We start from the raw sequence: 25,924 nt of genomic DNA, 5'->3' as shown, positions 1-25,924 counted from the left end.
CTGGACACAGTCCTTCTACTCAGATTTAACCCAGCTGTCCCGGGTGAAGAAGAAAAATCAAGAAATGGCCAACTGGCCATTCTTAATAAGAGAAGTAAATTCCATATACAGCTCTATCCTTCATACTTCAATAATCATTCCAGAGTCATTAAAATAATGATAAAGTGGGAGACAAGGAATATTCACACAGCAGGAGAGATGCCTTCTTCAGGAGCAACAAGCCACCTGTATTTTGTGTATTTCTGTCACTTTTACACATTCTAATCCCAATTCACAGTCTATGAGGATGCTTATTTCCTTCCCCTCCAAGAACCGTAGAAGACTTAGCAAAAAGCCCCAAAATAATAAAAATTCAGGAATGGAAGCCACTTAGAAAACTCAAGGGATTTTAATGACTGAATGAATAAGGAACTACTTCTTATATTTAAGTAGCAAACAAGTATTTTGCTATCAAAGCACAAACTAAAGAATTTAAAGAAGCCATAAACATTAGTAAGCCCAACATACAGAACTTGGAGTAAGAAGGCATTTTACACACAAGAGTTTATCAACACAAAACTGTTTAATATTTATTAAATGACACAAAATACCTAGATAACAGACTCACTCTCTGAAAGGACATGTATTTACATTATTTACCAACTTAAGAAAGACTTTCTGTACCCATATCAGACTTATGAAACATAAAAAAGGTTTTGCTGCTTTTTGCATCAAAGGATGCAATGGTGATACATGCCCTGTTTGCAAGTCTGCATAAACTATAAGTTTTTGATGCTGTGAAAAAGCACAATTTCATATTCTGGTAGCTGAGGGAAGAGGCTTCTGAAAAGTAACAGGGTTAGTTGTTCCCCCCACTCCAGACACACTCTCAAGACTGTTATACAAAAAGTATATTACATTTTTGAATGCTGCTGTACTCTTACAATTTTAGTGTAACGTTTCAAAGAAAATGTTCTTCCTACTATATGAGAGCACTAAAAAAAGTGGTATTAACACATTTTTTAGATGCACTTTTTTTTTTGTTTTAAATGAAAGCGTTAGGGCAAATGATATGTTTAGGAGAAAACAAAGGGCTGGCAAAAAAAGAAAAAAAAAAAAAAAGCTGAGACCAAAATATGAAGAATAGCTAAAGCAACTTAAATTGTTAGGGTTTTTTAATTAACTATTTACTTTGGCACCTTTGTGTAAACTATAGAACAGACGTTTATAACACATTTGCAATTACAGCATTTAAACAAAATGGTCACTTTTGAAACCAGCCAAGACAAAAAAATAGTCCATTTATGGGTATAAAGATTAAAAACCCTAAAATATATATTTCTAAGAATAAACTGCAATTTCTTATGAACAAGGTGCTATAAACTGCATGCAAGAGTCAAGATTAAAAATGTGTGGCCAAAAAGACAAGCTGTGTTCTACCCAGATGAGTTGTGGTCCAAGCCAATTTCAGTTTTTTCTTACAGAGATATATATGGCTCATTAAGCAGGCACATGATCCCAGCAAGAATTTGCGGAGTTGTATGACGACAAATCTTGGCTGCAGCTTTGTCATTAACCAGGAATGAGTGAGACCTTAGCAGAAGAGATGAACAAGTTCTTGGGGAAAACCCATGAAGCTACAAGGAGAAGCCTTCTCCCCTCCCCTCGCTCACCCCCTCCCGGTCTAGCCAGGGTTCTCAAAGTCCATTCTTTGGGTTGCTTTAACTGGATTGCGCTTAGGGTCTGCCTCAGATTGTGAATTCTGATGAGATTTGAGGACATTTTCTGTATAATATTTTCTGCATTAAAATTACTGAAATAGACAGGATAAAAAAGAAGTAAACCTACAGTCCTCTGCAGTTTGTTTGACTGAATGTGACACTTGTGTAATGAGGAAGGATTTTACCACAACAGGTGTTCACACATGGAGTGGTGTCAGATTTATATGCTACAACAGACTGAATGGAACCAGCTCAATACATGAGCTCCTGTCTCCCAAAGAGCTAAGTCTTATGCCTCTTCTCCAGTTCTCTTTAAAAGGAATCTTTTATTGGCTGAAGATACAAAGCACGTAAAAGAAAAGGAACACTGAATGCGAAACAAAGATTTTTTTTTTATGGTGGGGGGCATTCCCAGTGGATCTCTGTTGGAACTAATACTTGAAGATTTGCAGAAGTCTTCAAGGTTCTTACCATATAACTCTACTGTCAGTATTTGTCTCAGAGAGGCAGGGGTGGCCCTGGATGTCCATCAGTGGTTATACTGCAATAGTGTCAAGGGGCAAGGCAGATTTTCTGCAGATCACAAAGAGCTGTATGATGATTAGTTGAGGGTGACTGCAAATAATGTAGCAGGAAAAAAACCACCCACATTTATTTCATCTATCAGCTGAGGACTGCATACAAAAGAGCCTGAGAGAAAACATGGCTGGAGAATATATGAAATTAAACAGTAGATTAAAAAAACCACTAAGGATGGGATGTGTCAGATAGAAAACACACACACACTCTCACACATGCGCACCCCTGAACGTGGGATCACAGTGATAGAAGTTCTAGGTCATAGAGAGCTAAGTTACACTCCCATTAAACAAAAGTAACATCTTGCTTTCAAGAGATATCTGGTATTGCCCAGGACTATCAGTGCCTGAAAGAGGATGAGGTTTTTCATTGTGCTCTGCAACACAGCTGATCATAGGTGTAAAGCCTGGCTGGGTAAGAAAGAACTGGTAGGTGGAGGAGTTCCTTTTCTGCTGACACCTTTTTTTTTCCCATATATTCCTGACACATGCTGCTATAAGCAATAAAAAATGTATTTTGCTGAAACAAAGCTCTACATTCAAGTGACTTACTCTCTCATGTCTTATAAAGATGCAAAGAATGCTCTCTGGTCATCTAAGAAAATATATTTTAGATGCCTTGTAGCAATACTTAAATTACTATATGAGAGGTAGGCTTCTGGGTTCTAGGAGGCCTGCTAGGCTCTAGGGCTGAGTTCTTAAAGCTTTAAGTTAAAGCAATCCAAAGCAGGGCAGTCATAGAAGAGCTGCCCTGTCTAAACCTTGAGGTTAGTTCAAGTTTAGAATGTTGCAAAGCAAAACAAGTATTAAAATCCATTTGTAATTTTTGTTCTTACAGCTTTACCACAATAACAGTGTGGCTTTTCATCTGTTAAAAGATACTCTTTATTCTAGAGTATTGCTGCCAAGAGGTGAAGGCCTCCTACCCATAACTAGTAAAAACTGTCACTTCTTCCATTATGGCTGTTTTATGCTTAAAATTCCCAAAGGTGAACACCAATTCTCACAGGCAAGCCATATAAATCTAATCTGAACTTGTTTTGTTGTAGCAGTTATTTAAGAATGGTGTTTGTATGTACAATATATATGCCCACACTGCAAACTTTATACATCATTTTATATTGGCACCATTTTGTCTTAATTGCAACCAAGAATATTTTCCATTACATCAGCAATAAGCATAGCTTGGCTTACTCCCAATTTTACCTCCTTAAGAGAAAAAAATCCAAGTGTGGGCATCAACCAAACCAATGGCAGGTATAACTGAAATGCATTCTGTACAGTAAATTAAAAGTTTGCATGCAGTTTAAGCATTTTAAAGGCTATTTTCTTATATTAATGAACCTTCTGTTTCCATTTAAAGAAGTTAAAGATATCTGTCATATATCAAGGGACTTCTCTTCAGATCCAGAGACAAATGGAATCAGAAAGACCAGGTACTTTCTTTCAGCTTTCTGCACATCTTACTAAATAACATGCAAAGAGTTCAACAGCATTCTTCTTAAAATGTAAATAGTACTCTTTAAATGGGCATGTTAACCACTGAAAGAAGTCCACTCTACTATACCTTTCCATTACACTGCTTTCATTCAATCATCGGTAGTATAAAAAGTCAATTAACGGGATCAACAGGCTAGTTTATCCACTGGCAACTGTGTAGGACACCAAGTGTGCAGTACAACAAAGGCCAACATATGTTTATGCAATATAGTTGTATTGATTCGGGTTTTCTTTATCTCTTTCCATGTAGTCCCTGTCAATCAAGGATTCTATTCTCTTCTTAAGGTCAGCAGGCTGTAAAATAAAGCACATGTCAGCATTATTACTTTGCAGTCAATGCTTCTTGGTTCTTTCTTTCCACTTGAGCCAAATATCTGTATTGTTCCAGATGGCTGAGGAAGCAGAAATCCCAGTTAAAAATCCTTTAAAGTATCAGAGCTTCTAAAGTCTGCAATGTATAACTGATAAAAGAGAAAGTTAAAAAGTCAGCTCATCACCTGCAGCTAAACAGATTTTTGCAGAAAGATATTTGCTTCTGTTTGAACTGAACTCTAAAGAAGTGCAGTTTGTGCATCATGTACCAAAGTGTTTCTATTTCTGACTTATAGCCAGTAAAAGATGGTACAAGTTTCATTTCCTCTTGAAGCAAATGAGTTTTGCAATAGTTTGGGTGTCCCAAGATTTTGTTGGGTGAGGAACTTTACAAAAATGCCTCATGATAACAAGTGAGGAAGATTATTTAAATAATCTGCTATATTCTTAAAAAGCCCAACTGCAGTTTATGCAATACTTACAGACCTGCAGGCACTCAACATAGTAATATGATGGAATGAAATAGCAGGACCTTTTATTTTACATTTCCATTGATAGTCAGCACCATATATTTGAATTCCAACAATGCAACACTGTCTGTTTGAAAACCCATTTCCAGTTGACAGTAAGCCAGTCATTTTATATTGCAACTGTGGGCTTCTGCAGCTTTGAGACATTAACCGATATTTTATTTTTATTCCTATGTATGTGTGTAAATACATTAACCAGTATAATCCATCTAGAAAAAACACTGTACTTCAAAAGTATCAACGAAGTTAAGACTGTAATGCAGAACTGGTTTAGAGATCTGAAGTATTTTCTCCTTGGCCCAAGAATGCCTTGCCAGAACACTCTGAACAGTGGATCAGCAGCATACAAGGAGAGCGAGCTGCTCCCTTACTGCTAACAAACTCTAGGGCTGAAATCCTTTGAAAATATGGTTTAGTAACAACTGGCAGTTTAAAAATTCCTGAAAGTGATTATTTGCCCTTTCTAATACTAAAAAGACGCGTATTTTAGACAGAAGCACTGTTCAACTGAGGACAGGCCAGGAAAGATAAAATTAACTAATAAAGCTTTAGAGGTAATCAGTACACCACCTTGACTGGGAATTTCAGCTGGTTGTAGACCTCTGACACGAGCAGGTTATGACTCAGTGTCTTGCGCATCTTCATGATCCGTACAATGGCGGCATCGATCTGGTACTGCCGGTCCTGGAACACTCTCTCCGTAGTGCTTGCCTGTTCCTCCACCTGAAGGACCCATTCAGAAAAGTTTTAATGAGAACACCAGCTCTGTCAAAACAATTCTTTTGTGTCTCCAAGACAATTCTCAATGTAAGACAGTCGTCAAATACTTGACATAAAGCCTTTACAAATATGAAGACAGATTGTCTATTGAAAAACACAATTATACAAAGAATTAAAACCTTTGCACAGATTTTACACTGGATGGCTGTCAGAGAAACAAGTCCACAGTGAATTTGCCATGTTCACAAACAGTCTATAAAGCTCTATGGAATGATAAAGGACAAAAAGAGCATTTCATAATTGGAACATCTCAACCTTACTTAGAGAAGTCCAGCATCACTGATGTCTTAGTACAGAGGCACAAATTTAAATCACCGTTAGGGACCTGCTGTCATCCAAACTACATGTGTAACTCTGACAGAGATAGCAGTATGTATACGACAACCAGGAGGAAAGAAGCTTATAAAAGGCCAGGCAACAAGGTTCTTGACCCAAGGATCCAGACCCCAGAGGATTAAAAAAAAATATACCGTTTCTTTCATCTGAATTTGGTTGATTTTTATCCTGAAGAGCTTATGTCGGAAATCGTCATTACATGTGAATTTATCACCATCTTCCACATCTTTGCCTTTGGGGCTTTTAGTCAGTACTCTGGCTTTGCCACAAGCCAGAGACTGAAGTGTCCTTCTCAGCTCTCCATCCTCTAAAGCAGAAACAAGTTGTTTAGGTTTTTTTAGTAAGAACACTTGGAAGTAATCAGTTGTTTTTGATACCAACCTATCCCAGTGGCTTGCTTTATCTCCTCTAAACTGAATTCCTCTCCTTCATTAAACATGAGCAGCACCAGTGTCTGGAACAAGGAGACCTGAAGTTCTTTTTTGCCCTGTCACAAAGGAAATAAACAGATATCACCAGGCTGTTTTTTCTGGGGGGTGGAGGGAAAGGAATGAGGGGAACATGAGAAACAAGGCACTCTTGCATGTTAGTTATTTCACTAACAGTTATTTTAGTCACTTGACAATAAGGAAGAACAGAAGTTACTGGTCACTTGCGTTTACTGCGAAATGCAGCACAAGCTTGAAGCCACAAGGCTGGACTATTCTATTCAGTGACAAAACTCATCCAAGATATGCATCACATGATTCCAGACAAGTCTCAAAGCACTGAGTGCTTAGTATTACTATTTGGAAGACCTTTAAGTCAAAATCTAACACAAACATTAGTTTAAGGAACACAGTGTAAGGAACCATAAAATCTTTGAAACAATCAAGTTTGATACTACTCGTTTTAACATTAACTTTTTCTGAAATTGGAAGTGGTAAGCATTCCTATTTCATGAGAAAATTTTGTGTCCATGAAGAAATGCTGAAGGGGAATAACTGGAAACCCTTTTAAAACAGTTGTGTTCTCGTACAATCCAGAATTTTTCTTTATTTCAGTAGTGAAAAGCTTACTGTGAAGATGCTTAATGCTACCAGATGAAGTAAGGCCATCAAAGAAACATGGCCCCTTTTTTCCTCCCCACTATAAAAATGAGGCCCATTTTTAATCTGGAACTAACCGCACTAGATACTTTCCAGAACAGGCTTTTCTTTCCCCACCACTACAGAAACTGGGTGTATGTTCTTAGACATTAACACGTCTGTTTCAGAAACTACCAACTCTGGAAAGATAGCAGGAGGTTAAAAGTAATTGCAAAAACAATGTTAGCTTTCCATCCCAGCACAAAAAAGCTTCCCCATATGACCCTAAAGTACAACCCAGACTTGGAAATCAACGAAACAGGAGTAACAGAAACAACAGACTCACCTCTTTAAATTCTGCTTTTAGTACACAGTGTCCTAGTGTTGACTGCCATTGAAGTTTCCTACCACTGTGTTTTCCTAAATAAAATGTCTTGAATATCTCCTGGAGTTTTACCATCTAAAGAAAGAAAAATCACAAAACACTAAAACACAATTTCTACTTTAAAAGCATCTTTCCCTCCTCCACAATCAATTAAGCCTTAAATCAAGGCTTAGAATGATAAAGGGAATTGAAGGAAAATAAATTTCATTAAAAAGACAGTTTTGTATTTCCTTCTCCATGCATATTAAAAACTAAGTGTCAGTGGATTCCAAGATACATTTCTGACAGGCCAATATTTGTATAACCCATGCTTCATTACCTCTGGGGGCAGGTGGACCTCCATAGGCACGTAGGTTGGCCAATAACCCATAGTCAGAATATTCACTGTTAGTTCAATGTTGCCAGGGACATTCTGGTTTTGCATATACTGCAAAGACAAACAAATAAATTGAAACAGAACTATGTTTATTATACATATTTCAGGTAAAACTGAAAAGTTAGACCAGGCATTTTGAGAGCAGAGAAGACAAGTGACCACACAATGTGTTTGTTGTACAAAGTTACATAACAAGAAAATTAGGAACAAGCACTTTTCTGAAGTTCAAAAGGCACTTCCATACAGCAAACGTAGTGTTTTAGCAGGCTGAGGTGAATATCTATCTAATAAAGTGTGAATGGAGGAAAGCATATTAAAAATCGTTTGTAATCAAAACAATACAAAATCACCAAAACTAGATGTGCAGAAACTTCAAAGCCAGGCATCAGAATACAGTGGTGTTAAAAATCTCTTAGAGCTGGTGTTAAAATGTTTTATAAGTTTACAATTCTCTTATTGCCATGGGTGATGATTTGTTTGTTTGAAGAAGCTCGTCTCCATTTTTTTTGCTGTGTTGCTCAGGAAAAAACCTTTAATAAATTCAGTAAAATTTTCAAAAGCCCAGACAGGACAGACAGCAGGCTTTCCCTCAGTACCTGTTTGAATTGTATCATTATGTCTTTTGAAAGCTCCATATCTTTAAACATTCCTTCAAGTTTGCTGGTGAAAGCAGCTCCACATTCTATAAAAGAGTAAATTTAAATATTAGAAATTAATCTGTTTATTTTCAACACCTCAGAGTAGTTATTCTAAGCACCAGAATGTATTTTCAAGCAAGATGACCTTTTTCAGCAGATTTCTTACACAAAGACCTGGATTCTAATTAAGGTACAGAATAAGGTTACAAACAAGAAAGAGGAAAATGTTTTAATGTGGTAGCTGTTTTGCAACCCAGTTGTTCTTCCACAAGGACCTGACTGTTCATCCTTTGACTATGGTGGCCACTGGTAACTCAGATGACAATTCTAATCCCTATGAGCTGCCTTACGAACTGTCTCCTGATGACAGAACAAGATCAAGCTCTAAACATCTTACCCTTACCACCCAAAGGCTCCATCCAACGAAGAAATGAAGACCAGACTAGAGAACAACTAGATGGCAGTGAGTAACTGCTGGAAGTAATTTTTAAGTTCTCTGAGCACATCACTGATTTACTCAGCAGGGAACCTCAACTCTATCCCACAGGCCAAGATACACTATGCACTTTGGCTTATCCTGTTATAATTACAAAACTAAAAAATAATGAACCTCCTCAAAACCCACCAGTCATTCAGGACCTGCACAGAGGCTTTTGCCCTCATGGACAGGGGAAATACCAATAGAGCTTCTGTGAAGGCCCTTTAAAACAACTACTTTTAAAAGAAAGCTGATGGATAGAAATGATAGGTAAAAATGACAGGTAGATAGATAAGATTAGATAGATAGATTAGATATTTACCATGTTTGAGTTTGGAAAGCATAGATTTTTCAGCATCTACTGATGCACTCTTCCCAACTAATAGTCTCTTTGCTAGATCTTTCTTATAAAAGGCCTCAAAGACATCTTTTCCTGTAAGAGATGAGATTTGAAAGTGATCACAAAGCACTGCTGGTTTTAAACAAACATTGCCTACCAGAGAACCAATTTAGAGCTCAGAAAAGCAAAAAAGGGCCTTCATATGAAGGTTTCCACAGGTTTTGTTATTTGCAATTTGATAGGTAAAGTAGTTAAACAGCATTACACCAACAAACCACATCCACAGAGAACAAACACCTCAAAATGTAACCAGAATGCAAAAATAATTTCAAAGTACCTTTCTGTTACTGGTTAAACAACTGGATCCCCACAAAACCACCCCAATACTTACCATATATGAATCTAAATATGATCATAATTTTATCCAGCATTTTTTCAAGTTCTTCATCAGTAGCTTCTTTGTTGCCCGCACGAAGCTTTGAATCTACATATTTAGCTATAAGAGTGTTGAAGAATAGAGTTTAGCACATGCTTAATATTGCAATGAAACAAAAATCTCTAAGTCTTATTATGAAATCTTGAAAATGTAAAGAATCCTGTAATCACTTTCTGTCAGCCTCATAACAGCTACCTTGATGCATTTTCATGAGGCTATAAAGTTATAAAAAGATTATAGCATAGTATCTTTTTTGAGATAATAAAGTTAAGATGCAGTCATTGCTTATCATATACAATGTTAGAAACATTTTGCCTATGAAAAAGAATCTTGGTTTATATTGTGATCTCAAAGTCGAGTCATTGCCGTTGCAGACTGACATCATCGTAATGGATGCAAAAAGATCAGAAGAAAAATATGTAAATCAGTTATTTAAATGTGTTGACTATACTGCTGAATTTCTCAAGCATATTATGATGTTCAAACTTCCAGTTTCAATCAAACTAGATTGTTTGTTTTAATTTCAAATGGGCTGGTAAGCACATTACAGTAAGGTAACTAATGCAAAAAAACGAGGGCAGAAAGTATCACTCCACAAGCCTAACAGCATAACCAATTGCAAAGCAGGTATTATTCACCATGTGGAGAAATGATTCAAAAGTGCAGAGTACCAGGCACATAATGCACATTTCTGTAAATAATGTTCTTTGCAAACCAGAGACTCTGTTCCCACAGGATGAGAGGTTCAGTGCATCCTCAGCTCTCTTCCCTTTCACACAATAAACCCCTAACAGCTCTGTACTGGTGGCACAATTATGTAAGCGTCTGAAAAAATCTAATTATTAGCAGTATTCTCATGTCTGGACACCAGCCAATTGCTGGAATGCCCAAATTCTGATGTTCTGCACTTTTCTATAGCCTAGCCAGTGAAGTGATGAACAGTTTGCTTTTAATGTTTGATGCTACCCTCCCAAACAATTCCCTTGCATCAGGTGGTACAGCAGATCCCCAGTCTGATGAGCACTATGCATGTATTAACACACAATTCCAGCATATCCCATCTTTAAGTGCATCATCAACTCAGCACCCAAATTCTCACACGAAAGAAATTGAAGAAAAATACCTATGAGTTCAGCTGGCTTATTTGGTCTTTTGTTAATGAATGTTTCAAAGGCTTCTTTCATGGCATTTACAAACTTCTCATTCTTGAGAAAGCAAACATCAATAATATGGTCAACTTTGTCTTTAAAATCAAGAAGTTCTTGGACCATGGTTTTGTCTTTTTCAGGATTAATTACTATGGTGCTACCAAATGCCTGCAAAACAAAACATATCTTTCAATTAGCCTGAATAATTAATTCAAATGACAAGACTTCTAAAATCTTTAGTTACCTTTATAATGTCCTGTTTCTGGTACTCATATTAGTTCCAGTAACAACAAAAGTATTACTTTATTAGGTATTGCTGTACTATGAAGTATTTACTATATAATCACCCCTATGCCTTGTGTATTGATTCAAAACCAACTAATGAAAAAGTGAATGGATTCAGAACTTCTGTCTGAAGAAATTAAATTTTGCATGACAAAATTAATACACCCTTTTTAATCATCTATATCCTCAGGTCTTATGCTGCTATGCTCCCACTAAATTCCGTTTTATTTAATAGTACTTCTATGCCACTCCAAAGCCTTCCTTCACAACAACCATCTTTTCCGTGACATTTTCACTGAGAAATAAAATGAATCATGCTAAGTGATATTCAAGTGCTTTTTCAACTTCAACTGGTTGGCAACTTAAACTACCACTCATTCACACAGGAAATTTTATTAGGAAGAAGACAAACATTCTGCCATTACCAAAATAACTACTGATGAAACACAGCTGTCCCACAAACTAACTGTAAGCAAGATTATAAAATCCAAATTTATTTGGAATTCAGCAATTTAACTGAATGTTCAATGTTTTCTTCAATAGGGCTAGAACAGTTACTGTACCTTCCCTGGGATGTTTCAAAACCTGTCTATTAAATACACATTTATAAGCAAATATCTTCAATTATTAGAAAAATACAATAGTTTACAGGGATGACTCAAGTATCTGTGTATGCTAGGAACAGTACCTTTATGTATTCAATCCAGTGCTGCAAGAGAACCTGTACTCCACCTCTCACACGACTGAATAACTGATACAGAAGAGACAGGTCTTGAATTCGGTTTTCATCAAGAAGGTGATTTAGACCTGCAAATGTGAGAATTTCAATAGAAATTAAAACCAGAGTAATTCAAAGAAAGCACAGTTTATTACTACAGCAATGCCTCTTCAAAACTAGTATTTTTTATCAAACCACTAGTGGTGGTGTTGGTTGGGTTTTTATTTGATTTTAAAGTATCTAATTTAACAGTGAAACACAATATCTGGCTGAACTGGCTGAAACTTTAAAAATTGATATTATTGCACATGATTTTATTGCACTTAGGCAACGTGTACTTTACATAACAACCTTATCACAACATCTTTGCTTACTTTTGCTTTACTATTCCCTAAAGATTTGAAAGGTTTACACTGTATTGATCCATAGGAAAAGTTCCTTCTGAGTCTCAACTCAAGCTGTACAATAAATTTTACAGATGCTTGAAGGCAAGCAGCTACAAGAAATATCTTCACCATTCACTTTTTAACCTTCTGGAGAAGGCCTGATGCTCTACAGCAAGGTTCTAAGAAAGTAGATGGGTAAAGACCAATAGTCCCCTCAATGAGGAGTTTGTTACAGATGTGCAGGAAGATGTTCACATACCTGTTTCATTAAGAATTTGGCTACTAAGGACTTGATTGTTTTATTATTCATCTCTTGCTGCACCCTGCACTTCTATTTCCAGATTATCTCTGAGATCAACAGAGGGTGACTGGACTCCACAGAGACTACTGTAGAACTGAGGCAATGTATTCCACAGCTCAAATTACACTACATTTTTCAAACAAGTTTTTTTTAGTCAGCAGCAAATGCTCAGTATCTCCCTTTCTTGTTATATCAATCATAATTCAAAGCATACTCCTTTCTTTACCTCCAAGTCTTCAAAATGCCACTTAACACACTGAATTTGAGTCTCCTGTTCTAATTTTCATTTTGCTTTGCTTTGCATCAGAAGACAGCACAGGAGAATGGTCAGTGCCATTTTGGGAACTGAGGAGCAAAGGGAGTTAAAGAATGATGTAGCTTGTCCTCCGCTATCATTGTGATTTGGGACAGCTCAGATAACAATACGTAGGAACTCTGGTTCTTTGGAGATTTATTGACTGACAGATTCTTTTTATACACTGTCTAGGTACAATCAATATGATTAGTCATTTAGAGCAACACCTCCCGACTGTCTTCTTACAAGTAAACAACAAGTTAGAAAAACACCAGGTGTCAGGAGGAGGATATCTACAAGGACTGTTTTGGGTTCCTCCTCATGATTTCCCAGGCTAGACTGAGAGAGTTCTGTGCTTGGCTTTCCCACAGGCTTCAAGCCACTGGAGCCTAAGAATCCATGTTCTGACCACTGTCAGATCCCACACTCCCCCAGCACCCAAATCCATCGCTTTCTTTCAGCACAGGAACTGAAAGCCCCAAAGCAGTAATTAGAAACATTTCTATCAAGAAGAAGGATTACCTTTCTGAAGAATGGCTGTTAAATGTTCACCTAGAAGTTGCTTTTCTACAGTAGCAATTAGTGGCTTCCTGCAGAAGAAATGTTTAGAATTACTTTTCCTTTTTCTATTACAGATGGTTTAAAATCCTTCTTTTGAGATTATATTAATTACATTATCATTGGGAGTGCTCTAATTATCTGTGGCCAAAGACCCAAAATGATTATACACATTTATCCTTTTTCTCTTCAGTAAACAATCTTTTTTTTCTGCTTGCCGACTGATGATCTTAATTCACACAATAAGCCTGTTGTACATGACCTGTAGGCAGCTGGACAATGATTCCATCAGTGAAGAAGCTGGGGAGAATTCATCAAATAATATGCCCAATCCCGCGTTGTGGGAGGACATTCATGTCTTGGGAGACAAATCCAGGAGAAACAAAACCAGACCTCAAGTCAAGAGGTGTTGAAACAATACAGGGAATCGGCCACTAATACTTGGTATGGAAGAAGTTTGCCACTAAACAAGCTAAATGCTTTCAACGCTGAAATAGGAAGAAAATCAAAACTTATGACAGTAGCAATAAAACACCTCTCTCTCAGAAAGGTCTTGATATTAGTGACCTACATTTTCTCTCATACACAACAGCCATAGCTTTATCTTAGAAGACCTCCACCTGACTGAGTTGGAGGAAATCCTGCCTCTAAGTAGAAAAGATTGAAGGATGACATTATTCAGTAATTTTCCAGACTCCATATGCAAATATTTTTTGCAAATATTCAGATGCTTTAGCTTTAGAATTTTCTGTGCTGAGTCTTATCTTTTTCAGGTAGGAGAACAGTTGATTAATTACATTTCAGCAGGAAAGAGACATCTGGGCTGGGAGTGGCAGGCTATTTTTCTTCAAGCAAATACTTAACATTTATGCCAAAATAACAGTGACTTAGAAGAAAAGGCTATTAGCTGTGTGAGCCAAGACAGTGCTTCATTGTACACATGGAACCGTGGGAAGTGATAAGCATTTGATGGTCAGTCAGTAACAGAAATAAATTGCAGCTACTTAAATGGCCCTCAACAGAAGAGGAGCCAAACAGCTCATACCACAGGTAAAGAGAGATTGCACTTACTGTGTGCTCTGATCTAAATAAGTGATTATTCTGTCTGCTTCTTCTTCCAAGCGCTTGTTGACATGGTGAAGATATTCTGGAACCTGAAAATGCCAGAGCAGTTTTTAAGTTAAAAAAAGAAACAACAAGAAGGGAAAAAGAGAGACAGTACTGGTCTGACTGCAGTAGCAGCTCCAGTTTTAAGCAGGAATCATTAGCACTGTGACTGAAGGCAACTACATGTGCATTTCCTTTTTCAGAATACTATAAAACAAAGGTCACATTACCACCTTGTACACTACCTAAGGCAGCAGAATATTGCTACTACCTGACACATGCTTTGACATTAGGCACAACAAACATCGTTAAGACACCCAAAATACCTCTCGTTCCTGCATAAGCCTCTGTCCCTCTGCTGCATACAGGCGATTAGTCTCTTCCAAGAATCTATGTTCGAAAGAGTCCTGATAAATCTGGGGAAACAACATGACAGCAATCCAGGGTAAAGCTTACTGAGCACTAAGTAAGAATTTGAGCTATTTAGTGGTTTAAAGGTGAAATAAGTTTACTCACCTGCAAGTCAGAAAGCATGCTCAGAAGGCTTCGCAGCAAACTCCTGTCAATAGCCTCACCATTTCTTTCCCTCTCAATCAACAGAAGAATGCCATCAATTGTTTTGTTCTGAACCTTCTGATCACTGATTATGTGAGTTCTGAACAATTCTAGCCCCATATCCCTAAAAAGAAATCAAAGACTGCTCAATGAATTGTTAAAGAATAAACCCCAGGTATCTCTTACTAAAACATGATCTAGATCTAACAAAGAGGCAAATATCAGCATTCTCCCAATTCCTCATTCCTCTGCCTCCAATCGTTCAAGATGAACAAATACATGAACACTTAAAATAAAGCATGACACTACACCAACATGAAGCTACATATTTTAAACACCAATGCAGATATTTTTTCCTAAACAACCATGGAACTTTTCCAACATCTTTATTTTTCAGTTGGTTGAAAGGATGTTGGAACACCAACTTTCATGGGATAAGAAAAATATCACCCTGGGTTCCAATTCCATGGTTATGGTGTTGGACAATATTCCTTTTTTGTCCATCACTTACTAATCTTAAATTCTTAGGCACAGCTTAGAAGAACTCAGTGATGTGACAGACAAGGACCTCTGCAATGACCATCCCAATTAAAACGCTCCACAAATTTGAAACTATGGGTATGGTCACTCTTAGGAAAAGTCAGGACCCTCCAGCAATCTCTTGCAAAGTAATTCAGGTACCAAAGAAGTGTCGGGCATATACTTATTATTAGTAATACAAGGAGCAGAAGTTGAAGTCCAAAAAAAAGTATCTTGCTTTTATTTTAAGTATCTCTTTCCTTCAAAAATTACAGAATTTGAAATACTGCGCCTACTAAGGCAGTTACTGGGCACCCCAAACTCTTGCACTTCAGTTGTTGACCAGACCCCTTCCTTTAACTGTGCAAACTGGAGGCTGCTATCTACCTCACTGAAATTTGGGATTACAGCTATTCTAGAACAATCTTGTAGTTTATGCCAAATAAATTAAAAGTCTTCCTTTGCAACAAGCACTTGTGCATTCACCATGTAATTTACAGCTCACTGTGAGGTTTATATTAAGAAAATCCATCCGAAAATCAGCAAGAGATAAGCAACAGTTCAAATACACCCCCAAATTTTAATTCTTTGTGCCCTTACCAAATAGATGGCAACATTGAATTCTGAAGTACGTAAGTTCGATCCAAGAAGAGAAAGATACTTCTAATCATAATCTGTCACGAGAAGGAATAAAACAGCCACAATCACAAAACCAATTTTACTCTTAAAACTAAAGAGCAACACCAATTATGCTCAACAACAAGAAGAAATCCCACCAAGTGGTTTCAGGCAGTTCTTTCTTGGACACTGCTGATTTATTTAACATCTTCCGCCAATCCCTGCAAGGTGATCAATATTACACTTTGCATATTTCTGTGTAACAGAACAACTCCTTTAAAAACAGGTATAAAGGAGAAAGATTTCCGTAAAACTGACAATGAGGAAGGAGTTAGAGGGCTGTGTGTGTGCGCCAAGAAACACACTACAGTAACGTATTTTCAAGGCCTGATTTCTAACAACCTAGATACAGCTGTATATCACAAAGAAACCTTACATAAATTTAAGTTATTTCAGAAGTTTGAAAAGGAACAAAGTTAAGCAAAACAGGCTGACGAAGCAACTGGTTTTCCTTAAAAAGATAAACTTACCATTTGTCTGCAGTGATCTTGCCAACATTTGTCTATTTTCTTTAGAAAAAGGACACTATCCAATGAATCCATGAAGAAATCATTAAGAAAATCATGATTAATAGATGGTGTAAACAATGAAATGAACCAACTTTTTTTATTTTTTAAAGACACTTAACAGAGAGCACAACAAATTCACCTGCTCTCAGAAAGAACCAGTAAATTTCTTGCAACACACTTAATTTTTCTATGAGGGTCTTTGTATTAATAATGAGAAATCAAAATTATCTGAACAAATTTTAAAAAATTATCTAAATGGTGTTGAATATTTTGTTTAATCCCCCATCCCTGGGGAATGGAACAAACATACATATCCCCATACCTCAAAAGCCAACAATACCCAATACATGTAAGAGCTCACCACTACACTTTAATTTCAGCTCATGTTAACATTAAACCTTAAGAAAGAAATTCTGTCCTTCAAATTTATCTTTTATTCAGCTCACTGTATAGTTCTGGTACTAATTAACATCCACTTAACAGGATGTCAACCTGATGCAACTTCAAACTTCTGAAAATAAAACATTTTAATCCTCAGAAACTGACATGCTGCCAGACCACTATTACTTTTCCAAAAAAACCCAACAGCTACTTGTTGGCAGACTTTCACTTTATTAAAGGTTGGCAAGTTTGATATAAAAAAGCCTGACATGATACAGCCAATAAAGGCTTTTAAAGCCTTACTGCAAATCCAACACAGGCTTCTGTATGATGTCGAAGTGTTTCATAACTACCAGTGAAACTTTCTCAGAAACTTTTCAATGGTTACAGACATAAAGGAGCAAGTAGTGTTCTCCTAGGACCCACAAAGAAATAAAAGCAAAACAAATTACACAAAACCTAGTAATTCAGATTACCATGGCCTAATGTCATGAACTAGCCAAAGAAATCCATCACTATAAACAGTGAAATAGGTAAAACAATTTTGGCTTGTCAACAGCTAAGAAAAGGATATTCTCTGAATTGGTGAATTTGTGCTTTAATGTGGTCTTCACAGATCTGCCTCAATTGCTTGTACAAATTTGCAGAGATCTTGTAGGAGCAGAGATTTTCAACAGCCTGAAGTAAAGAGAAAGAGAAACAGAAACAAACAAAAAAATTGCTATATGCTTACATGTGGTTTTACAAGAGAGGAGGACATCCCTTCCCAGACAAGAATTCTGCTTCTCACAGCTTTTATCACAGTTAACTGCTGCATGCAAAACACCAGAGACAGGCATGGCACTGCAATGATAACAGGAGATAAAGGCAGGCTGTGCCCTCAACAGCTCACAGACTATCAATTTAGCAGGAGTGTCAATCTCACATGGAACTGCAGGACTGGCATCTCTAAAATAAAGGATAGTACTTTAATATCTTCCAGTAGCTTGCTGGGCTTCATACCTCAAAGCATCACTTAAGGTATTAATTTTATTAACTGCTGTGCTCTGCAAGTCACATTGATATTAGTGGAAAACACTGCCAGATTAATTTCCTTTCGTAGTCCTTTCCTTGATTAAGCTTCCCTCAACCCCAAAAATACCTATTTATACATATGTTATCTATCTTATCTATCCATCCACCAACTCCATGCCTGTGTAAGTCTAATTATAATCCTGAATATTAGTAGCATGACTACATTTACAGTGACAATCCCAGATTTCTAGATCTCATCAAGTTTTAGAAGAATTATCACTGTGCTCACAGTAAGAAGTGAAAAGAAGTTTAATGGGGCCATGTCTTGGAGACTGATCAAGCAAACAATCATTCTTAAGTTCATTAGTATGTCTCAAGACTTCTGAAATTCATACTCATTGTCCAGAATTTGAAAGCAACTAAACAACTTTAACTCCTTGCGGGCTGGTGAAAGATACAGTAAGCAATTATTCTGTAAAACACCTGTAGAAGCTAGAGGAGAAGCATATTTAATTTTCAATTAATGCTTTGTGCTATTATTTACTTATTGGAAAAGACTTCAGTTGGTAGTATGACCAACTCCTTGGAAAAAAAAAAGGACTGGAAGGTGAAGTTTGTTCCCCAGCACCTGCAGGCAACCGTGGAAGGACTGCGTAGCTCAGAAGTGCACAGAGCAGATCTATGCCATTACACTGAAATTCCCCCAGAATATTTCCCTACAGTCCAAATGGAAGCAGACAGGGAGCAGTCACCACTAAAAGCACAGCAACAATCAAAATAGCTAAACAAGAATTCTTTGGTTCATCCCAGGATATCAACAGATAATCATTCTGAGTGCAAGTGCACTACATCTAATACTGGCTCCAGCACACAGAGGAGTTAAAAAAAACCCCACCAAACACAAGCCAAACCACCATGAATACCAAAACCCCACAACAAAACCATACCACACAACAATAATTGCAACACCCCCCCAAACCTGCATAAGCTCAAGTATCAGAAGTAAACATGTACAGCAAGAGAGTGAATGTGTCAATTAACCAAAACAGGTCTGAATGAAGACCGTAAGGAAAGCCAAAATTATCACCTAAGTATACTATCTTAATACTTGGAAATAGCAACAGGTTTAACTCTTCAGCCCCAACACTTAAGCAACACCAAACAAATAGAGTAAAGTGATAGCAAAATGTGTTCTATAGTTCACTGCCCAGAGCAGGTTATGCTCAGCTCTGTTCTGCTATTGTACAAATGGGTTCAGGCAGCAAACCAGGACATAGCCTCATACTTGATTCAGTAGAACAAGGGGATGGAAAACACTGAGCTTGGACAGCCGGATTAAAACTTTAGCAAGTGCAATCTTCCTAGGTTTCTTAATTTCTTCCACTTTGGAGAAGCCAACTGAGAGGTCGGAAGGTGAAAGTTTTGGATGGAACTTCACTGTGACTTGCAGAACCACTGTTACTCCGGCTTCAAACCATCAACTCAGGGCACCAGCAGCCTCTTTCCTGGACTTCTGGCCACCTCATCCCAACAGAGTTAAAACTGCTGCCTATCAAGTAAGTACTCTTTAACCATGCTGCTCTAAATTCTTAAAAGAATTAGCTCCTGCACTGTATATGGACAAATGCATAAAATTAACTTTCAGAAAAATAAACATGTATTAATATACACCTACTTTTATGGAGTGTTTGTGTAAAGCTGAGCTTTTACATCTGTCTATCAGAAATTCCAAAGTGTTAAATACGTCTGCTAGGACTGTTTGAACATAAAGTACAAAACTTCTGCATCTTTGTAGATGACATGCACAGGAATGCTTTAATTTTTAAGAGATTAATCCCCTACTGCAGCATTATGCATTTCTTAATTACCAGTTCTAGAAAGTACTGATTGTATTTAAAATGTATCAACATTTATATATGTAAAAACTTTATGGTCTCTAGTTCACAAAATTATTTTGTTCTGAATTAGTGGAAAAAATGTTCCTCATCAGGGAATCGGTGCCCTAATGATGGTCAGAAAATCTGAAGAAGAACCCTATTTCCTTTGTGTAACGTATATGCAGTTGGATGCGGTTTTCTGTTTGGTTTGGTGGGGTTTTTTTTTTTTTTTTTTTTTTTTTTTTTGGTTTTTTTTTTTTTTTTTCCTTTTTCTTTTTCTTTTAACTGCTGCATCCCCACCTGGGTTTGTGTGGTAAGAAAAAAGAACTGAACACAACTCTGATGAGAGAAAATCAGAGCTTTCCTGAAGTATTTAACTCTGACTGATTTAGAAAAAACCAAAAGTACGTATCAGGTATCAAAGATCTAGATCTCTACTTTCAGGTACTAATACAAGGAAAATGATTCTATAAAAGAAGTGTTCAATTCTGTAGCACTTCAGCTACTCAAGGATGGGAATAATTTTGTTTGCTGAGGAGGAACAAAGCAAGTATGAAGCTTGGGTCCTGCAAAGAAATAAAGCTTCCAAATATTTGCTCAGTGGGATTTTTCCAGCACAGACAAGAGTTAAACTAAATGCAAGAATTTTAACTCCATTAAAAAAAGAATTATCTTCTTTTGAGGTGTGCATCAGAACTTTTGCAGACTCTTTTGTAATTCCTCACTTCGCGGGATAATGGTGTCTGCCAAGGCATATTTGAGATCAGATCCTTTAACCAAGCAGCTGTTCAGAAATGAGATTAGTTTAGTCAGCATCTAAAAACACTAGTGATTCCTATTGTTATTTTTAAATCAAGACATTTATTTTTAGATTTATATTAAAAAGTCATACTTGATTGCACTGTATTTCACTGAGAAGTTTCTAAGTAATAACAATGTTGAATCACTGAGTTTAAAACAAAAAAGCTTATTTTTTGTTTTCTGACCACAAGCAACATTAAATTAAGCTTGTGGTAAGACTGAGCAGAAATTTAAGCAACACTGTTAAACAGAAGCAAGTATTTCAACAGAGCTCTTGTATTTTTTAACAATTTTGGATAGCCTTCAAGCACTTAATTAACAGCTACTGCACCGTTATTCAGCCCAGAGTAAGTAATTTACAATACCACCCAGTACAATTGGTTGTAATTTGCTATCCCTTCCACTAATTTTGCAGAAATAACAATACTATCTATTATTACAACGAACTGTTAAAAAAGCAGTATTTTTAGTTAATTAGTTGAACATTACAAAAGACTATAGTGATTTTAAGAATGCTGTGGACTGAGGAGCAGCAATTAATTCTTCCTTAAATCTGTCCCCAAGCCTTGTACAAACAGGATTTTTCTTCCCCTCATATTCACATGCAGCTCTTGTTGAAAAAGGGAGGGCAGGGGAAAAAGAGGCACAAAAAAAAAGATGGTGAGAGGGCTATTTGCACACACAGAGGAACAAATTAAATAACTAACCAGGTAATAAAGGCTTTGAAAGTAGAGTAAAAAGTTCAAGGGCTTCTTAATACCCAGCTAAAGCAGCACCGTTGCTATGCTGCTAAAACCACAAGTGACATTAGTAGGGAAAAGGTAAGCAGGGGGAAATCTCCCCACGCATTCAGCTGAAAAAGCAGAAGTGGAGCTTATTAAAAAAAAGCATTAGGAAATGCAGTTCAATCTGATCACTTCCTAAGTATTTAAGAAAACGCATCAGAGCTGCTGTGGGCAACAAAATTTGATTCTCAGTTGTTAGAATAGAAAGAATGCTGCAATGCCCCAAAATTACAATGACACCAAAAAACCACAATTCATGAAAGGAAAAATGGTGTTCTATTTACCTACTAGAAGTCAACAGAAAGTTACAGTTTTTAAGTGATTTGTGATATTTGATCATGGACAGATACTTTCTTCAGAAAAGAAATGATATTTTAATATAAATCACGTTATTCTTAAACACCAATATTTGAGGATTTCACATTTCTCCTTTAGCAGATAAACACCACAGCCCTCTAAACAGAAAAGGGAATAAATATAGCTCCTTGCCTTAGTTAATTCTCTCAACTGCCACAAGGGAAACCATACCTTGGGTTTTGTTGTGGCAAGTAAAAAAAAAAATATACGAGTTCGATGCCAGGTCTTGCGAAAATTATAAAATGAAGAAACTATTTGGTGACGAGTTTTTCAATGACAAAAGCAGCTATCAAGCAAAATGCCACACTCTTACCACCATATCAAATGTTTTAAGCAAAGAAATCTGAAAACAAAACAAAAAAGCCCTAACCCATTGCTTTTACTTAATGCACTTACCTGATAGAGCTCTTCTAAATTGTACTTAATTGAAGTACTGTTCTGGATAGCTTCTACAGCTTCTTTCAGTTTTTGCCAGGTTTCATCTGTGTAGTTTTCAGGCAATTTGGGTTTATCTTTGAAAGAAATTATATAAAGTTTGAGAATGTATTTAGATTTCTCAGAACATTTTACAGAAATGAAAAGTACGTGGCTTTGAGGGGAAAGAGGTATGGACTGACAGTCCAGCTTTTAATTTATACTTACATGAAAAGAAAGCATTTGTTTAAAAGCAGTATCATATTCACATTTGAAAGAGTAACATATTGAAGAGATTCAGCATTGCTCTTCACATACACACCACAGCACTTGCAGCCCAAACAGGACCTGTGGTTTACAAAAAATCACAAGCCTGTGCCTGAGCAGCTCAAGAAGGGCTAAAACCAGCAAGAATGACCTAGACCTTCATTACACTGTCATTACCAGGCCAGCACAGCCAAAAGAAAAGAACAGAAAAGACAAAAATGATGCATTAAAAGATACACAGTTGTGCGTATCTTGGTTTTTAATTTACTGCTCATTAATTCTACTCTGTATTAACAGTTGGAAAGAACTCCTCAAGAAACATTCATGGAAACACTCTAATTACTGTACAGGCTTTATGGTCCCAAGGAAAACCTTCCAGTTTTAAAGGAATCCATTTCTATCTCTCTTGGGTTTAGCCAGTGGATATTTTTTAATTAAGCCTCTTTCAATTTTTGAACAGCTCCATAACTGACACTCTCCATTGTTTTTCTGGCTCTTTTCCTTTCTCTTTTCCCCTGCTCTGCAGCACCTGCAGCAAGACTAAAGCATTTTCAACATGCTAAGATATTCCCCAGGTCACATCTTCAGAATATAAGAACTATTTTAAAATTTTATATTCTCATAAAAGTGACTATTTTTTGTCATAATAAGCACATTCCCAAATGGAGAAGCTGGAACAAAAAATCTGAGGAGGAAGATGACACTTGCACATCCATGCTACCAACAGATGAAGCTGGCCCAGAGTTTATACTCTATTAAAAACTGACTTTTGCACGCCCAAAAGTAAAAAATAAACTTGAAAGCTTTATGATTCCCTTAGACATAACTATCAGGGAGAAGTAATTATTTTGTTCTTCCAAGCATTTCCCTATAATATTGGCAATATCCCAGCATTAGCTGCATCATCCAGATCTAGAGACAACTGATTTAAGTTGTAAAGGATGTTATTGTTATCACACTAAGATAAAGACAAAAATCTTACGGTAATTATTCAGTTTAGCATCTAAGAGTAAATAAAAAGCAAGCCTGTCAGAACACCAAGACATCCTTTTTAAGCAAGTGGTTCAAACACCAGTTCATAAGCAATGACGATCATAGTACCGTGTAATCCGTGACATTTAACAGGCATTTTAAAAGTGAGAGGTTAACTTCCCCTAAAGATAACAGTGCACAAGCCAACTGAAGAGCAGCCTATAACCCATTATAGGTTTGTATTCTAAAATAATCGAATTAAATGATGATGCTGATGGACGGAGAACATTTTTGAGAATTGGAACCTTAAAGCAAAGAGTTACAGTGTGATCATGAATTCCTGCAAAACACTACAGTGGGTCAAATAATCCTAATCCTTACCTAATGCAACATGTCTACAAAACACTTGTGTCAACTGTGTATTTAAAAATTAATTTTAATGTCGGTAATATCTTTTACCCCTCCACAAACCCAAACACATGAGGAGAAAGAAACAACCCAAGAAAGCAATGTAGTGGGCTATTCTGGAAGACAGCAAGAGACAGGAAATAAAAAACCACGTGATATCCTCATCTTTATAGGGAAAAAATGGCAGCGTTTTACCTAAGCTATTTGCCTACCTATTTGTATTTTTGTTTACTAGAAAAAGAAGCAGTATCACCTCGGTCTCTAGTAACACTACTCAAGAATCTGAAACACATGTGTGAAGAGAATTTATAAAATAATGTAAACTTGTAAGTCAAGACAGAGAAAATATACTACAATTAAAAATTACAGCAAGAACATTACAAGGAAAAAAACTCTTCAAAAATCTGAACGATCTACTTTAAAGGCAAGTGGGAAAACCAGAAAGGAAATCCACCATAATAACCCGATAATCACCTTAGCTTCAACATTAAAACTAAGCACAGGCAGATTATCCTATAAACAGACAACACAGATAGAGGCAAGACATGCAGATTCAAGGCCAATTTAAAAAAACCCTCCCACACTATGCAAAGACTTATCATAAACTGGGCTAAAATACGCGCTAAGCTCTGGATCAGGATTACTACAAAACAGGTATCAAATGTTAAAAGTTTAAACAAAGATGATTTACACACTTAGCAGTAAAACCTAAGTGTGTAAACACCGAATGTACAAATTAAGACCTTCTCAGGAGACAGAGGGAAGGGAGTCTGAAAAATAATTCCAAGCAGCAAAGTGTAGCTCAGGATGTGTACATGACCAGGCAAGCACACATCAGAAATCATTATTCCCCTTTACTTAAGTACAGAAATGTTCACCACAGAAAAGCAATTCCCACAAAACCTGGAGCTATGTGAAAGGAACCTGTTTTCAGGCTGAAAACAAAACACAAAGTCGAGTGCCAGCTCCCCACAGGTTGTGACAAATTATGGCCTGTTACCTTTAAAGTTCTTGATCACTAATTTCTTGGCAGAGCCAGGTTTACTGTTGGCGAAACTGGAAACAGTAGAGGAGGCAGCTTTGGTCAGGCCATTTGCATGGTGCCCCACAGCCACTGACGAAATTAAAAGGCTTTTATTTTTAAGCTGTTGCTGGTGCTGCTGCTGAGAAGAGGCAGCAGGAGAGGAGGAGGAAGAAGACTCTTCAGCCATCTTCACATCGAGTCCAATAAAATCCACGGAGTCCTCAAAGCGCAGCTTCTTCTGGAGGTGATGGTTGGAGGAAGCAACCCCGGAGGAGGAGCACGAGGAAGTGGTGATGACAGAGGAAGAGGATGAGGAGGTGTTTTTGGAAGGAGAGGAGGTGCAGGAGGAAATGGAATCAAATTCTTCTTTTTCGGAATTACTGTTGCTGCTGTTATTTAACTTTCTCTTCTTGCAGGAGGAGCTGCTGCTAGTGTTACCATCAGTGGCAGGTCTGACCTCCTGGGCTGCAGCTGGGGGGTTGGGGGAAGAGAAACCTGTGGGAAACATGAACACACAGAAGTGAACAGGCTGAGGGGCATCAAATCCTTGTGGTGTGACAAAGAGAGAGGGAGAGTTTTAGAGTCAGTCTCTGTTCGCTGCCTCTCGGGGGGGGTGGGGGGGTCTTTCAACTCCTCCTTCTCATCAGCGGAGTCCTTCTGTATTCCTTCTTCTTCGCGTTCTTCTTTATCTGTGGAATCCCTTTATCTCCTCTTCCCTTTTTCTCTATTACTTTGGTTCTTCTCGTAGTTTGTCCCTGTCTTTCTGCTTTTGCTCCCTTCCCAGCGTAGCGTTTCCGTTCCTGCCTCTCGCCGCGCACCAGCTCCTCTCAATTCTCCTCTCCAGCAGCAGAATTCCCCACGGCTTCCCCTTGCGCTCCCCTCCTGCTCCGGCCGCTTCGTCTCCGCCGAGCAGCGGCGGGGAGGGCTGAGCGCGGCTCTCTCTCGCCTGGGCTGTAGCCCCCGGCCCCACACGCCTGCCGCTCTGCCCCGCGGCGGCTCCGCTCGAACTCCGCTCCCCCCTCTCTGCCTGTGCCCGCGCTCCCTGAGGGGGGACGGCCCGGCCGGGTTGTTATTGTCACTACACGGCAGAGGGAGCGCAGAAATGGCGG

At 37.6% G+C, this 25,924-nt stretch overlaps 1 protein-coding gene across 1 annotated transcript; it reads right to left on the bottom strand.

The window, feature by feature from the left end:
• Positions 1 to 543: 543 nt before the first annotated feature.
• CUL4B (cullin 4B) lies at positions 544 to 25,924 on the bottom strand. Its single transcript, XM_066182000.1, has 20 exons — positions 24,792 to 25,924; positions 22,127 to 22,242; positions 17,471 to 17,574; positions 16,477 to 16,546; positions 15,929 to 16,002; positions 14,771 to 14,933; positions 14,581 to 14,670; positions 14,219 to 14,301; positions 13,112 to 13,179; positions 11,578 to 11,696; positions 10,580 to 10,772; positions 9,412 to 9,516; positions 9,003 to 9,113; positions 8,161 to 8,246; positions 7,508 to 7,615; positions 7,150 to 7,263; positions 6,118 to 6,223; positions 5,871 to 6,043; positions 5,191 to 5,343; positions 544 to 4,072 (listed from the first exon to the last, which is right to left on the bottom strand). Exons 1-20 carry the CDS (start codon positions 25,321 to 25,323, stop codon positions 3,977 to 3,979), a joined length of 2,664 nt encoding a protein of 887 aa, XP_066038097.1. The 5' UTR covers positions 25,324 to 25,924; the 3' UTR covers positions 544 to 3,976.

Source organism: Chamaea fasciata, unplaced genomic scaffold, assembly GCF_029207755.1.
Source record: "Chamaea fasciata isolate MVZ Bird 193981 ecotype frontalis unplaced genomic scaffold, bChaFas1.0.hap1 SCAF_4, whole genome shotgun sequence".
Classification (NCBI taxonomy): domain Eukaryota; kingdom Metazoa; phylum Chordata; class Aves; order Passeriformes; family Sylviidae; genus Chamaea; species Chamaea fasciata.
Note: the sequence above shows the minus strand (reverse complement) of the source record. Positions and strands in the feature narration are given on the sequence as shown.

What these genes read in the sequence shown, in the direction of transcription:
- CUL4B (XM_066182000.1), bottom strand. Translation starts at nt 25,323, where the DNA reads ATGTTTCCCACAGGTTTCTCTTCCCCCAACCCCCCAGCTGCAGCCCAG. An exon ending in AGGTCCACCTGCCCCCAGAG is followed by an intron (nt 7,264 to 7,507) that starts GTAATGAAGCAT and finishes TTCTTTCTTTAG; the next exon opens with ATGGTAAAACTCCAGGAGAT. An exon ending in AAAGCAAGCCACTGGGATAG is followed by an intron (nt 6,044 to 6,117) that starts GTTGGTATCAAA and finishes TTTCTGCTTTAG; the next exon opens with AGGATGGAGAGCTGAGAAGG.